The sequence below is a fragment of the Diabrotica virgifera genome, chromosome 2, assembly GCF_917563875.1.
Source record: "Diabrotica virgifera virgifera chromosome 2, PGI_DIABVI_V3a".
Taxonomy (NCBI): domain Eukaryota; kingdom Metazoa; phylum Arthropoda; class Insecta; order Coleoptera; family Chrysomelidae; genus Diabrotica; species Diabrotica virgifera.
In genome coordinates, this window is record NC_065444.1 from 156,081,096 (window position 1) to 156,097,355 (window position 16,260).

A 16,260-nucleotide genomic window follows, 5' to 3' on the forward strand; every position below is an offset into this window, starting at 1 on the left:
ACAGTAGTCGCTAAAATCATCCAAAGGAAGGGGAAAACAATAGCAGAAGCAAGCCGATTAGCATACAATAAGAAACAATGGTCATCATTTGTACACACGTGAAAGGATGTGCCAGTCCCGACACTGAAAAGTAAAAGGGACTCAAAAGACTATATATATATATATATATATATATATATATATATATATATATATATATATATATATATATATATATATATATATTAATGTGATATTCAAAGATCGGTGTGCTCAAAGCACTTGATTAGATAATTAACTAATTAATTAAATTTAATTTTAATGATGCACTTATGATTTAATCACACTATTTAATGCTCTAATCTCAGGGTTTTATATTCTCGTGCTTCAATATCTCCTTTGCTTTACATATGATAAATAAGGTCAAAGATTAACGGAATAAAACACATATATGGTACAAAAGCATCTATTGAAATAAATTCACCCTCAAAATATCCTCTAAAAATAATATTTCCTATTCTGATTATTGAAATAACCCTACCACTATCTAAAGTACTTATTGAAATTTGCGTTATGAATAATTCTACAAAAAAAATAAAACTGTCTCTCGGATGATGAGTTGTCCAAATTCTTGTCTCTGGTCGCCTACAATTTACTCTTAGCAGCCCCCTATGTAGTCAGCAATCTCGCAACAAATTATTGCAAGCCTATTGTCATTAATGACCCCCTACAGATGCACGTATCTTTCAAAAAACAATGCTAGCCTTTTCTCCTCTCGATAAACTGAATCTATTTCTCGTTCCGGCATGCAACGGTGACTCTTGGAATATAAGTAGAACAATATAACTTACAATGCTTTACGTGATGAGCTTCCGTCAGGACACTTATTTCAACAAACTCACAACTATTCACTTATCTGCCTTACTAATTCAGGAGACTCTTAGAGATCACCACTAGTCGACTTAACGATCATTTCACAACTGACTCTTCTTCCACCCTCTAACATTTCGCTAAACTCCCATTCTTCATACCTAGCCCCTCCTTTTTCCTTCTTCACCAATCCGAGTTCCTCAATTTTATCCCCATCTACCTTTCAGATAACAAACACCAATTTTCCCTACCATTAGAAATTTCCTAAAACTAATTACATGCCAATCGGTTTTTTTTCCTTTCTTAATATCTAAACAAAGATTACATTCATTTAAATTTCTAAATACAATTGTTCCCTCGCCGCAAAAGTCCATTTGGGAAACCCGGTCTCATTGTCCAAACACATAACCACTTTCTTATCATACTAACTGTACAAAGAAAATACTTAATCCCTATTTAAATTTTGTTTACCTACGGCCATCCAAAGATAATTGACTTTCATTTCTTCGAAATGAATTTTGGTATATTTTTATTATATGTTTTAACTTTTCTAAAATATTAAGATCGAAACCATATTAATTCAAATTTTACATATTTTAACAACTCCCCGCCATTTGATTTGCCGAAAAAATTCTGTTATTTATTTAAATGACACAAGTTTTTTTAGGATCAAATTATTCCATTATGTTACCAAACTCTACTCATGATACTTATAAATGTCGTGAATGTTAAAAATACCCCGTATCTTGCCTGTCTCTATATGCGCTAATTCATAACTATTTACCCCATTTTCCGTATTGACCCTATATGGACCTTCAAATACCGGCATCAATTTAGCACAAATACCATTTTGTAAATTGGACACCCTCAGTGCCCTCACTAAAACTTTATCCCCTTTCTGGAATGTAACCGGCCTTCTTCTTCGGGTCCTCTCTTGCCTTTGGAGATATTTCTCTCCACTTCGTCTCAATCTTCGTTGAACCACCTCGATCACTTCTTCGTATTGTCTGGGGGCGGTGTCTTCCCACGGTCTCGTAGGCATTGTTCCTTTCATTACATATAAAGGCGTCTCCTTGGTAACCGTATTTGGTGCACAGTTCAAATACGTCTCTATTTCAAACACTTTTCTGTCCCAATGTCGATGATGTTCTTCCGCAGCAATTCTTAGAAATTTTGTGACTTCTTGTATAAAACGCTCTGATGGGTTGCTCTGTGGATGTCGGATGCTTACAAATTTTGTATTTATGCCTCTCTCTCTTAATTCCCCTTTAAAACGGTCATTCCTAAAGTATGTCGCATTGTCCAACAAAATATTGTCTGGTCTTCCCACTGTTTCGATAAAATCGTCTATCTTCCGAAGTATTTCAGCTCCTTTCGTGGTTCTACATGGGTACAGTTTTAAATACTTTGAGAAAACATCCACCATAACTAATATGTGTTTATTCCTCTGTGTTGTTGTTATTAAATCGCTCAACATATCAATGGCGACAATATCCAGTTTCTTCCGAGCTATGACGTTTTTTGTGATGTTTTCGTTTTTGAAATTCTTACTTTTACACTTTTGGCATGTCTCGCAATTTCGAGTCATCTCTTTGGCTATTGTATAGTCCTGTCGACAAATGTAGTTCTCCCTGAACATAAGCCACACCTTCCTGCTTCCAATGTGTCCGTTGTCACAGTGTAATTTTGCTAAAACTTCTTTTGCCATCTGTTCCGTGATTACATATAGTTCTTTACCATCGACCCTCTTAAAATATAAGTTATCTTCTTGTTCGGCCCTTTGCTTTTCTCTTTCATCCAGTTGTTCCTGATTTTCCCTGATCTGAGCCAAAGAAAATAAGCCTGCTTCTTCTCTCATTATGTTCATGCCAACGTGGAGAGTTTTGTGGTCCTCTTTGCGGAATTGTTCATCTCTCGTCAACGCATCAGCCAAGATATTGTCAGTTCCTTTGATATATTTAAATTCAAAATCATACTCTTGAAGTAAAAGAATGCCCCTATGAATTCTATTATTTACCAGCCTATTTTTCATTATATGTACCAAAGCTGCATGGTCTGTTTCAACGGTGAATTTTGCCCCTAGTAGGTAAAACCGTAATTTATTTACACAAAATAACACACTGGCGAACTCTAATTCAGTAACGCTGTACTTTCTCTCATATGTTTTGGTTACACGGGAGACAAAACAGATTGGCACCTCTACATCGTCTTGGATCTGTGATAACACCCCTGCGAATTTTGTTATGGAAGCATCGGTCCGGAGAATGAAAGGTTGATCATATCTTGGGTGGTGTACTCTTACAGCTGTGGAGAAAGCTCCTTTTAAATTTTTGAAAGCCATTTCTTGTTCCGTTCCCCATTTCCACCTAACATTTTTCTTAAGTAATGCTATCAACGGTATTTCTTTTGTGCTGATGTCTGGTATTAGTTTTTTGAAATAGTTTACCATTCCCAAAAATCCCCGCAATGTTTTTAAATTGGTTGGCCTAGCGTAGTTATTTATAATTTCGATTCTATCTTCTGCAAGACTAATCCCTTTTGTGTCTAATTTGAATCCTAAATACAGTATTTCCTTTTGGAAAAACTGACACTTTTGAATATTTAATTTCAATCCCGCTTGATCCAGTTCTTCTAGCACAGTGTGAATATGTCGTAGATGGCTTGTTATATCTGGTGAGAAAATTAATAAATCATCTATGTAATGTACAACAAATTCTTCATGCCTATTTAAGATTGTGTTCAATGCGCGAACCAAAGCAGCGCATGCACTCTGTAGGCCAAATGGTACCACCCTAAATCGGTATACCACTCCGTCGATCGAAAAAGCGGTATAATTTCGACATTTCTCTGCCAAAGGTATTAACCAAAAACTATGTTTCAAATCGATTTTGGAAAAAATGTGTGACCCTGTGATTCGTCCAAATATGGCTTCGATGTTCAAAGGCGCTTCGTATTGCGCGATTGTGTGTGAATTAATGTTTCTTGCATCTAAACATAATCGCAAATCACCACTCGATTTTTTAACGCATACTATCGGGTTGATATATGGAGAGTCACATCTTTCTATCACCTTGTCTTCGATCATTTTTTCAATTTCCTGTCCGACGCTTTGCCTGTATTTATACGGGATTGGATATGTCTTGGATTTAAAATTTTCTAAGTTTTTAACTTTAAAAGAATGTTCATAATTTTTAGCCACTCGGCTTTCTTCATTAATCAAATCTCCATAATTTTCTAGAATCTTCTCTACTTCCTTTTCCATGTTTTCTCCACATTTTAATTTTCTTTCATCCTCATTTTGTTCGCATGTGTTCACTGTCCATAATATTTCTTCATAAAATTCTGGATTCTCGTCCATTATTGCCATTTCTTCTCTGTCCTCATCCTTTATTTCTTCTTCTGTTTTTTTTTATCTTCAATTTCCATTTGGTATCCCGAGCACCATGTTTCTACTGCTTTCATTTCTCTTATGAGAACTTCCTTTTCTTCCTGCTTCCTTTCTGTTTTATCGTCGATTGCCGACAATTCTTCCGTATCTTCGATTTCCTGTCTTTCTCTTGTATCCACCGTGTTTTCCTTCTTTCTTTTTGAACTCTTCTTCTTTTTCTTCCTTCTTTTTTTTTTCTGGTTGATTTTTTTCTTGTACTTTCGGTTTTTCCTCTACAGTCATATTGATTTCTTTATGTTTTTCCTGTTCATTTATCTTTTCAACAATTATTTTCCTCTCTATTTCCGTTTCTTCTTCTATGTTGTCTGGTTCTGCTCTGATTTCCAGTTTATTCTCCGAAAAATTTATGGTGATATGTTTTTCACTCAATTCATCAATTCCCGCTATCATATCATGGTTTAAATCTTCGATCACCACACATTGCATAATATAGTATTTGTCTCCCACTCTGATCCGCACTCCCAAACCTTCATTTACTGTCGTCAATTTTTTGTTGTTTGCACCCACTAAAGCAACCCTAGGAATTTTATACACAAATCTGTCCAAATTTAATTCTTTTACTAGTTTCTTATTGATTAACGATATCTCCGATCCAGAATCAATCAAAATTTTAATCGCTTTATGTTTTATAAATGCATCTAAGAATATTAAATTTGAATTAGAACTTTGTCTTTCATTTCCCGCCAACTGTATAAACTCTCTCGGATGACAAAATATACCGGAGAGTTGTTTATGTTTGTTCAGTGGATGCTTTATTGAAAATCCTGTCTGGATTCATTGCATACATCTTCTTCCTCGTTTTCTATTGTTACATGATTCATCTCCCTTCTATTTTGTCGTTGGAAATTCTGATTGTTTCTACCGTCCCTTTGTTCGTTCGTATTCCTAGTCGGAGGATTTTGTGCATCTCTGTTTCTGTTGTGATTTTCATATGTTCTATTTTTTGCGTGATTCCTGTTATCATAATTTTGTTGTCTATTGTAATTTTGGTATTCTCTCGGCCTATCTTCGTTTGTTGATTGGGCATGTCGGTTTCTCTGGTCATAATTTGATTGATACCTTCTTGCCGGTCCATTATATTGTTCATGTTGTCTTCTGTTTCGCATTTCTCTTCTTTTTGCTTCCCTTACTTGAAGGAATTGGCACAAACTATCAATATCTTGATAGTTTCTCAAAATCACGTGGTCCTCCAGCGTTTCTTCGAAATGTCTGCTTATCATTTCTACCAGTTGTTCGGTAGAGTATTTGTAGTCTAGATATTTGGAATTGTTATATATCTGCAAAGCATATCTTTCTTCCGATATTCCCATTTTCTCGTGATATCTTCCATTCTGTAGCTCTTGGTTGATTTCCCTCTGTTTAACTTTCCCCCAGAAATAGTTGAGAAATTTATTTTCAAAATCTGTCCAATTTTCAAACTCATCTTCTTTACTTTCATACCATAACGCTGCTCCTTCTTTCAGATGGTTTCTAATTGTTTCTTTGCAGTCGTCAAAATATCTAATATGTTGCAATTTGGTTTTCAAATTTTTAACAAATGGTACTGGGTGTGTTTTTCTAATATCCCCTCCAAATTGTATTTTCGCGTCGCTTGTACCAAGGATAATCATTTCCCTTCTTTCTCCACAATTCTGTTGATTCTTGAGTTCCGCAATTTGTTTTTCGTTTTGCTTAAATTTTTCTTCTATTTCTCGCCTGTCTTCTTGTATTGCATTTTCAAATTTGCTTTCTAACTGTTCTAATTCCATCTTCTGCACAGTCTTAATATCCTTCATTTTAGTTTCTATTTCTTCTCGTTGCATCTTCAGTTTCCTTTCTGTTTCTTCTCTAACTTTTTCTAAACAGGCTTTCACTTCATTTTCATATTTTTCCAAATGCTTTTCCAATTTGCCATCATTCTCTTCCAATTTCTGTTCTATTCTCTGTGATATTTCTCTTTGTGTTTCTTCCATTTTTTGTTGTGTTATTTCCATGGCTCGTTTTGCTTCCTGTTGATTTTTCTCTATTTTTTGTTGTGTTTCTTCCATGGCTCGTTTTGATTCCTGTTGATTTTCTTGCATTGTCCTTTTTGTTTCCTGTTGATTTCTATCCATTTGTTGTGATTGGAGTTGCATCAGTTGCAATAGTTTCTCTATTCCTGTTAATTCCTGTTCTTTTCTCTCCATAATCGTTGTATCTCCTTCATTACCCAATCCTTCTTCAACAATTTTTTCCTCTTCTCTGTTATTCTCTCTGCTTTCTTGCATTTTGCTTTGCCTCCTTGTGGTCGACATGTTGTTTCTTTTTGTTACTGTTTTCTTTGTCCCCGCCAAATGTGAAATTTTACAACACTCTATAAGTTGCAGAACGCGACAAATATTTCTCCCCAAATTTAATAAATTTTCGCCACAAATATCAAATATGCAATCAGTAAATTTCAAAATAAATATCAAATGTACGATTGGTAAAAATATTAAATAATTCAATAGCAGTAAATATCAAATACCTACGATCAATCCATAAATCAAAATTATTTTTACACCTGGAAAAATTGTCAAATTATCTCTGGATCACCTGTAGTTATTCCTTATCTCTCTCCCTACCATCAAATGCAAAGCTGCGATATTTTTAAGCCACCACGTTCTGGGCTCCAGTTAATGTGATATTCAAAGATCGGTGTGCTCAAAGCACTTGATTAGATAATTAACTAATTAATTAAATTTAATTTTAATGATGCACTTATGATTTAATCACACTATTTAATGCTCTAATCTCAGGGTTTTATATTCTCGTGCTTCAATATCTCCTTTGCTTTACATATGATAAATAAGGTCAAAGATTAACGGAATAAAACACATATATGGTACAAAAGCATCTATTGAAATAAATTCACCCTCAAAATATCCTCTAAAAATAATATTTCCTATTCTGATTATTGAAATAACCCTACCACTATCTAAAGTACTTATTGAAATTTGCGTTATGAATAATTCTACAAAAAAAATAAAACTGTCTCTCGGATGATGAGTTGTCCAAATTCTTGTCTCTGGTCGCCTACAATTTACTCTTAGCAGCCCCCTATGTAGTCAGCAATCTCGCAACAAATTATTGCAAGCCTATTGTCATTAATGACCCCCTACAGATGCACGTATCTTTCAAAAAACAATGCTAGCCTTTTCTCCTCTCGATAAACTGAATCTATTTCTCGTTCCGGCATGCAACGGTGACTCTTGGAATATAAGTAGAACAATATAACTTACAATGCTTTACGTGATGAGCTTCCGTCAGGACACTTATTTCAACAAACTCACAACTATTCACTTATCTGCCTTACTAATTCAGGAGACTCTTAGAGATCACCACTAGTCGACTTAACGATCATTTCACAACTGACTCTTCTTCCACCCTCTAACATTTCGCTAAACTCCCATTCTTCATACCTAGCCCCTCCCTTTTTCCTTCTTCACCAATCCGAGTTCCTCAATTTTATCCCCATCTACCTTTCAGATAACAAACACCAATTTTCCCTACCATTAGAAATTTCCTAAAATTAATTACATGCCAATCGGTTTTTTTTTCCTTTCTTAATATCTAAACAAAGATTACATTCATTTAAATTTCTAAATACAATTGTTCCCTCGCCGCAAAAGTCCATTTGGGAAACCCGGTCTCATTGTCCAAACACATAACCACTTTCTTATCATACTAACTGTACAAAGAAAATACTTAATCCCTATTTAAATTTTGTTTACCTACGGCCATCCAAAGATAATTGACTTTCATTTCTTTGAAATGAATTTTGGTATATTTTTATTATATGTTTTAACTTTTCTAAAATATTAAGATCGAAACCATATTAATTCAAATTTTACATATCTTAACAATATATATATATATATATATATATATATATATATATATATATTTTACTTGCGACATTATTTGTCGAACACGAACAAATGAAGAGGTATGTGCAGTATCAAATAATAAGCATGAATACTGAACGCCTATAGTACTTAACAATTATTTATAAATTTTAGGAAAGCGGACCTGTACGAGAACTCCCAAAAAGTGGTCGCCCTGGTATTCCAGAGGAAACAAAAACTGAAATTTTTTTGTGGACTTCGAAAGTCGTCATAAGGCTACTAGAATAATGGCATCCAAAAATCAAATCAGTAAAACAAATATATTCGTAAATTAAAAAATAAGAAAAACTGGCATTCCTATGAAGCACAATTGGTACAGAATCTAAATAAAGAATAGTTAAAATATTATGTTTAACACTACTCCTAAATTTTTTATTCATTCCTTTTTTCTGATGAGACTGCTTTCCATTTCAAGGGCCCGGTCAATAAACAGAACTACGGGTACTGGTCAGATGAAAATCTGCATTGGATGGTGGGGGCACATATGCAGTTTCGACAAAAGATCAATGTGTAGGCAGGAATTATAAATAAAAACATTATTGGACCTTATTTTTGGGATAGAACCATAACAGGTGAAGAATACGGGACATTTTTAGTATTGTCCTGTTTATGATCATTTTTCAGTGCGTAACAAATAATAGGAAAAAGGGTAAGTCCGTGATAATACATATTTATGACATTTATTCTAACATGACATTTTAGTTAAATCTGACATTTGTCGCATTTTATTTTCAATTTGGAATAAAAACAAATCAAATGTGTTTCTTGCATTTATAAAATGGTATTTTCTTTGATTTGTATAAAAAAATTATTTTTTTATTATGGCGCCATCTATCGACAACTAGAATAACTAGAATAAATGTTATAAAAATGTCACCGACAAAATGTAATCACCGATGTGCCTTTTTTTTCTGTCACATACAATTTAATGCGTTAGAAAGAAATCAAAAAACTGTGACGCACTGAAAGATGATCATGAGAAAAAGAATATTGGAGTTAACTCCACAATTAGCCAGACCATTTCCTGATGATATAAATCCTCATCTCTAAAATAAATTAGTTTGGTTTTAGCAAGATGGAAAATGTATTCAAAAATATAGTCGCTATGGTGTAATTCCGTATGACCCTTCACTTTAAGACCACTTTACTTATTTTACTCATTATCATTTATTCGACATAAACAGTTGAAAAAAATATAGAAAGACCAGAATAACTTAAAAATGTTCAAACAACGAAAACCAAAATACTGTACCAACTAACAGTAAAAAATATTTCCAAAAAGAATATCGAAAGCCATAATTGTAGTGATAGTTACGATTGTGATGATCTTGTTACTATACCTTGTAGATCATTAAATTCTACAATAGATGTTACCCAATACTTTATTGACACTTTTTGTCCAGGAACACTTTTTTTGGTTGGCTGTTTTTAAAACCTTTTTAAAATCTAATAGTCCAGGAACCGAAGCTTTTCACCTCGCAATTTTTACAGAATGAATCGATTTGCTTGAAAATTTGAGAATAAGTAGTGGATAGTCCAATAATCAAAATCTATATGATGCTGAAAGGCGCTTTTACCACGGGGATAGTTTTTTGACTGCAAAAGTTGATAAAAACATTCATTCTAAGCAAGAAATGTTCTATACATTTTTTTGATAAAATTAATATTTTTCGATTTATTCGCTATCGAAAATGTTAGTTTTATATCGAAAAAATCAATGTTTTTTCATATATACCCATTATTTACCATTCACTCAATTTTTCCCGTATAAAAATTTTTTGACACCAAGTTCTTGGGAATTAAATAAACTACAGTTTCATATAAAAACATTTTTTCGTATATCTGATGCTAATCTGTCTATTCTGAAGAAAATGGCATTTTTTACCAAACTACAAAAAGTCGTTATTCGCTTTTAACTCCAATTTTTTTTAAAACTAATCATTATGTGCCAGTTAAACTTCTAGAATATATTAATAATACATAAATAAAGAACACTGAATAAGGCCAATGACAAAAAAAGACTAAAAAACTCTTTAAAAAATTCTTTTTTAAAAAATTTTCTTAGTTTTCACTGTTCTTAAATAACATAACATCGTTCCGATTGTGACTGTATTGTGTGTAGTACAGTCTTGTATTGTTTGCTTTCGTTTGCTTAGATTTGTGTTTGCGTGTTTTTAGTAATTTAGATGTGTAGGTAATGTGCATATATACATATATTTCATGTTATTTCAATTATATCGGAGTTTATCTGTAAGTATACCGTATTTTATTATTTTTACCATATTCTACGGCTAATTCGGATCGGCCGCGGTCCCAATTAATCCGAGTTATCGAGGTTCCACTGTACATCAAATTAGTTGAAACATTTTATCCTCGAAAAATGCATAGTTTTCCCGTCTTTTGACTTTGATACTCCAATATTTAGCATTTGACGAAGAAGAGCTAACATATAATAAAGTATAGCTCGATTAATATTGGTCGTAAGAAAATAAAAAAAAACCGTTTTGTTGATTATTTCACAAAGTACATTTTTGTTAAGCAAATTTGTTTTGATAAAACGAAAACTTTTTTAGTTATTTGCAGAAAACTGAATAGAAACATTGATTTTTTCGATATAAAACTAACATTTTAGATAGCGAAAAAATCGAAAACAATTAGTTTGATCAAAAAAATGTATAGAACGTTTTTTGCGTAGAATAAATATTTCTACCAACTTTTGCGGTCAAAATATAGTAAAAAATTTACACCCTCGACATGAGGTGGCAACCACCCTCGTGGTAAAATCGCCTTTCGGCATCATATAGATTTTGATTTTTGGACTATCCACTACTTATTTTCAAAGGACCCCGCAGAAACCTTATGAGAATGCCTCTCTTTCAAATGCTCTGAAACTTTAGGTTCTGGTAGTCCTTGATGTGTAGAACAAAAGATTCAATGGGCGCGTAGCTCCAAAAAATCATGGTTTTAAGATATAAGCCTCTGAAGTTATAGGTACAGTGAGGACGTTTGAGTTGGAATAAATTCGTTTCCTCGAGAATGGGCGACTCTGGAGATAAATTACGGATTAGGTCGATTTTTATTTTTAAATTTTAATTTTTTGGCATATATATCATACTAGTGTCGTCATCCATCTGGGCGTGATGACGTAATCGATGATTTTTTTTTAAATTGCGCTCGTGTGATGGCTCATTTGAAAGGTTATTCAATCCTCTATTCACTAATATAGACATTAACATAATTATTTATACAGGGCGCCCAAATTTTTTTTTGAATTAAATAACTTGAGACAAAAAGAAGAACGCATATAATTTATTTAATTCGAAATGCATTTTACGGCTGTCAGAAAACAGAAAAAAAATTAATTTGAAAAATAAACATTGCTTTTAGCTTCAATTAAATGTTCAAACTTTTTACTGCTCCTAATGAGATTAAAAAAAACATGTAACTGGCTGTATGGCAAACTGCCAAAGCCATAAAAAAAATGTTTAAACTGCGAAGAGGCAGGTGGGTGGCAGCTTTAATATTGAATTTAATTAACACGTTCGCGGACACCTAGTTTTTATAGGGGGTCGCAAAAAACACACTTGTAAAAATCTTAAAATTTGTTATTTTTCTGTCATAAAAAAGTAGTTTCATAATATTTTAGAATGTTTAGGTTGTTTTTTATAAAAAAAAACAAGGTGCGGTAAATGCCGCTATGTCCATATATGTCACAAAAGTTGTGCAACTGGACAAAGCGGTACATGCCGCTCTCGATTAGTAAATGCAACTAAATCTGTATTTCTGTAAAAAATAATAAAGAAATATCCTTATAACGAAAATATAATACAGAGATACGCTTATATTAAAAAATTTAATTTTTGTGGTACAGTTCAAAACACGGTACAATGCAAAGTGCTGGTTTATCGGCACACGTTTTACACAAGTATCTGGTTTCCTTGCGTGTTTGTTTTCGTAAACACCACTTGCACCTCACATGGTGAGTTTTGCGGGGGTCTGTAGGGTGTGGAATTATATCTGGAAAGTGTTGTTCAGTGTTAGGGTTGACTAAGGGTGATATTCGCTTCCATTCGAGGTCGTTTTCCACCGTGCAAAGCTCCCTTATGCATCAGTTTTCTCCCATCATTCATATCTTCTGGAATGTTCAATAATTCTCTTACCAAATTTTCTCTGTATTCCAAAAGGGTCAGTTGTACATTTTTGTGCTTCTTCATTGCATAGTAGGAATTCCATATAGCTACATCTAGCGATGTGAAATTACGTGTAATTTCAGAAATTGTAAGTTACACGTGTAAAATTACCCAAAAATTACAAACCAGATGTAATTTATGTAACTTATGTAATTTATGTTCATTGTATTAAAAAATCAATTGTTTGCATTCATATTGAATATAATAAACACAAAGTAACTACATACTTATGAAATAAAGAAAAGTGGATAAGAAATACATACAAATAATAAAGAAATGAAAACATAGGTTCTTTAGTTTTGTTTTAAGCGGCTTTTATAAATCACAACTTCCTTTTTCGCAGACAACTGGAGACCTTCTTGTTATAAAACGTCGAAGTTTCAATTGTTTGCTCTTCCAATGAGCCTTGTGTAATTTTTTTTATCTCCGGCAAATCCAGAACTGCATCCTGAAATTAAATAGGAAAGTGTAAACATAGAGAGTAAAAATAATGGGTTTATAATATAATATATACAGATCTAACTACCTTGTTTTCGGCATCTGAAGTATCCTTCTCGACTTCCGTTTTTTTTTGGGGTTGTTCTGTGCCTTTACCCTGAAATTGATAATTTTGGAATATAAACAATAAATATGTATGTGTTTACACTAATTTACCGATTTCATTAAGACGTTTTCTAAAATGTTCACTTTGCTTTGTCTCAAAATGCGTGCTGGTCTCTGTTCCCTAGTTTCCATTCTTTGATCAATTTCATCATCGGTCATTGCAAAGTCAGCAAAATTAAAATCATCGTCGGAATTTCCATTTCCTGTTGTATTTGAATGCCATGATGATATTGTCTGAAAACATAAGATTTATAATTTTTTATTCGAAAACGGTGGAATGCATTGGAAAATCGGAAAAGAAGCAAACTGCATATATCACATGCACATATCACATATCTAAAAAATGCCTAAATTTAAAATTACCTCGTCTAATTCTTCCTCTTCGGAAATATGGTTTTCAATTACTTCTATCTCCTTCTGTAAGTTTCTACCTTCTATCGAAACGTTGTTCTGTACAGTCTCTTCTATAGGATATTGACTTTGTATGTGATGTTGTCGTGAACGTTTCAGCAATTTTGAATTATATTGTATATAATTTAAATTTGCTGCCCTTTGAGTTGTTAGGCGATTTCTTCTCTTCGTATGAATGCTGCTCTGGGAGCTAAAGCTTCTCTCTGTTGCCGCAGAAGTGCACGGCATTGTCAATATCCTGACTGCAACTTTGGAGAGGCATGAATGTCCACAAAATCCTTTCCACCATGTAACCAAAGAGACATTATCGAGTATGTTCCATAAAAATGTTTCGCCAAAAAAGTCTGTTTTAGCTAAATAGTTTCCTAAATCCTCAGTAATCTTTGACACTCCTTCATCACCAATCTCTATCGTGGTCGTGGTTGACATAGTAGTAATGTATTTCATCGCTTCAATCCTTTCGGCTGATGATAAATTTGCACCAACAGACCGAGGGTTTAGTAAGTCTGCGGCAAAATGGATCGGTTGAAGGGCGTATTCCTTCCTTGATATAAATTTATCCATCGCTTCTGTTTTTTCGCAATCCGTTAGTTTCACGCATTCTAAATGAGTAGATATGTTACTACCGATTTTCGCGAAAGTTTCACAAACCAAATGAATTGACGAAGAATCTCCTTCAAGACGTGTTATTGCTTCAGTAATTGGCTTAAGCAATTCAACAAGAGCGCTAGAATTTATCCAGAATCCTTCATCAAGTAAATTTGCTTTTGCGCTGCGTATTCTATCTTGAATTGTTTTATCTGGAGATATTGCTAGACGTTGTAGGACGGACTTGCATTTAGTCAGATCTTGAAGACATTTTACATGTGAACCCCATCTTGTTTTTACAGGTAGGCTAAGAGACACTCCACACTTCATCTCATTTCTTATTTCTGTGAATTGAGCTCTCAGTACTTGACACTGGTTAATAGTTTTAACGATATGTATAATATGTGACAAATGTGTCTCTATTGAAGATAATTTCAAAATATCGCTGCACAATAAATGTAATGTGTGCGCTAAACAGCCGTATGATACAAGATGGGGATACATCTCTTCACATTGTCTCACAGCCTTCCTCATATTCTTTGCGTTATCAGTCACAATAGCGAAAAATTTTTTAGGTCCATACTCCTCCAGAACTTCAACCATTAATTTTGTTATATATTCTGCGGTATGCTTCTCTGCTTTTGTTAGTACTGATTTGACAAATAACGGTTCGGGTGTTGTAACAATGAAATTAATTACACTTTCATTTCGCAAGTTGGACCAACCATCGCATTGCAATGATAAATTGTCAGCTTGCTTAATTTTATCATTAACTTGAACTTCAACTCGCTCGTACTCTTCGGTCAGGAGACGATTTGATAACATATATCTCGATGGTAAGGTGTATGAAGGTCTAATTTTTTTAAAAAACAATTTCCAATCTTCATTCTCGGTAATTGAATGTGGTGCTGAACTGGTGTAAATAGCTCTAGCAAGCAAAATATTCAATTCGTTATTTTGTTCGTGTGTCATTCGATCACAAAATGATTGTATTCTGTTGATTTTTGTGCAAACAGGTGTTTCCACATGAATGTTATCAGAAGCAGATGTTGATGCTGTGGAAACCGTTGATGATGTACAAGCAGCATCAGTGTTATCGTTATCCAATTTTGCCGATGTGATCTTTTTCATGGATGTTTCAAATGGAAATTTAGAGTGATTCCCCTTTGACTTTGGAGTTAAAATATTGAATTTAAGTTTTATCATATGCGGCACATAAGTGCATTGTTGAAGATGAGATTTCATTCTTGTAGCATTTTTTGCATGTACACTCTTGCAAAATTTACACCTCACATTTATGGTCTTTTGATTAGAAGAACCCGCAGGTAACACTTCAAAATAAAGCCAGATATCTGTCTTACGTTTCACCATGTTTTATGACCTAAAAAAAATATTCAGGTAGACTTAAACATTAAGAAGGGAAAAAACATTATTTTTCAAAGTATTTGATGGGCACGAGGGCATAAAAAATTGTTAGGCATCCTTAAATAGAAGAAAGATTAAAATTGAATCTGTGTAACAATTTAATGAAATTCGAATAAGCAGAATACTGGATCGGACAACTACATTATTTTGCCCTCAACGTTATCAAAATTTTTTATTTAGTAAGTTATGTCAGTGTAATTCAATTACACATGCTACATGCACAAGTACCCCGTTGCTCCTATCATTCTTATAGTTATTGTACAGTAAACTAATCTAAAAAATCGAATAAAACTTGGTAAACCGAATTCAGAATTAAGTACTGTAGCCACATATAAAATGACGCGCGTTAGATTTAACGTACAGTCGATATGCGATAGGCCCGCCCCTGTGTTTCCCAATCTAAGGTTGCTATGGACATCACCGGCACGTGTTTTGCTGTTTGTAGAAATAATATATTTCTTACCTTATAGTTTCTGTGCTTCCTTATAAATAAATGTAAAGTAACCAACGCTGCGTGAATGAATAGAGAAAGAACAGTCGAAAACTAACTTATACATACACATTACACATACAATAACAGAAATGTAAACATAACCTGCCTGACTCAGACTAAGGAACGACTAACGAGCGACGAGCGTAATAGCACCCACTGGTTCGCGCGCGCCGGCACCGGCGCACCGCACTTACGACAATTGCGCGCGCATAAGTTGCCATAATATATGTAATTTTACCAGTAATTACATAAATTACGGTAATTTATGTAAATTTATCATAAGTTACGTTAAATTTCATAAATTACGTAAATTCCAAAAATTACATAAATTACATTAAGTTACGGGTA

At 33.6% G+C, this 16,260-nt stretch overlaps 1 protein-coding gene across 1 annotated transcript; it reads right to left on the reverse strand.

Annotated features, from left to right (window-relative positions):
• Positions 1-12,453: 12,453 nt before the first annotated feature.
• On the reverse strand, positions 12,454-13,358 carry LOC114349490 (uncharacterized). The gene is made up of 3 exons (XM_050642866.1): positions 13,047-13,358; positions 12,919-12,987; positions 12,454-12,840 (listed from the first exon to the last, which is right to left on the reverse strand). Exons 1-3 carry the CDS (start codon positions 13,152-13,154, stop codon positions 12,715-12,717), a joined length of 303 nt encoding a protein of 100 aa, XP_050498823.1. The 5' UTR covers positions 13,155-13,358; the 3' UTR covers positions 12,454-12,714.
• Between the last annotated feature and the right edge of the window lie 2,902 nt (positions 13,359-16,260).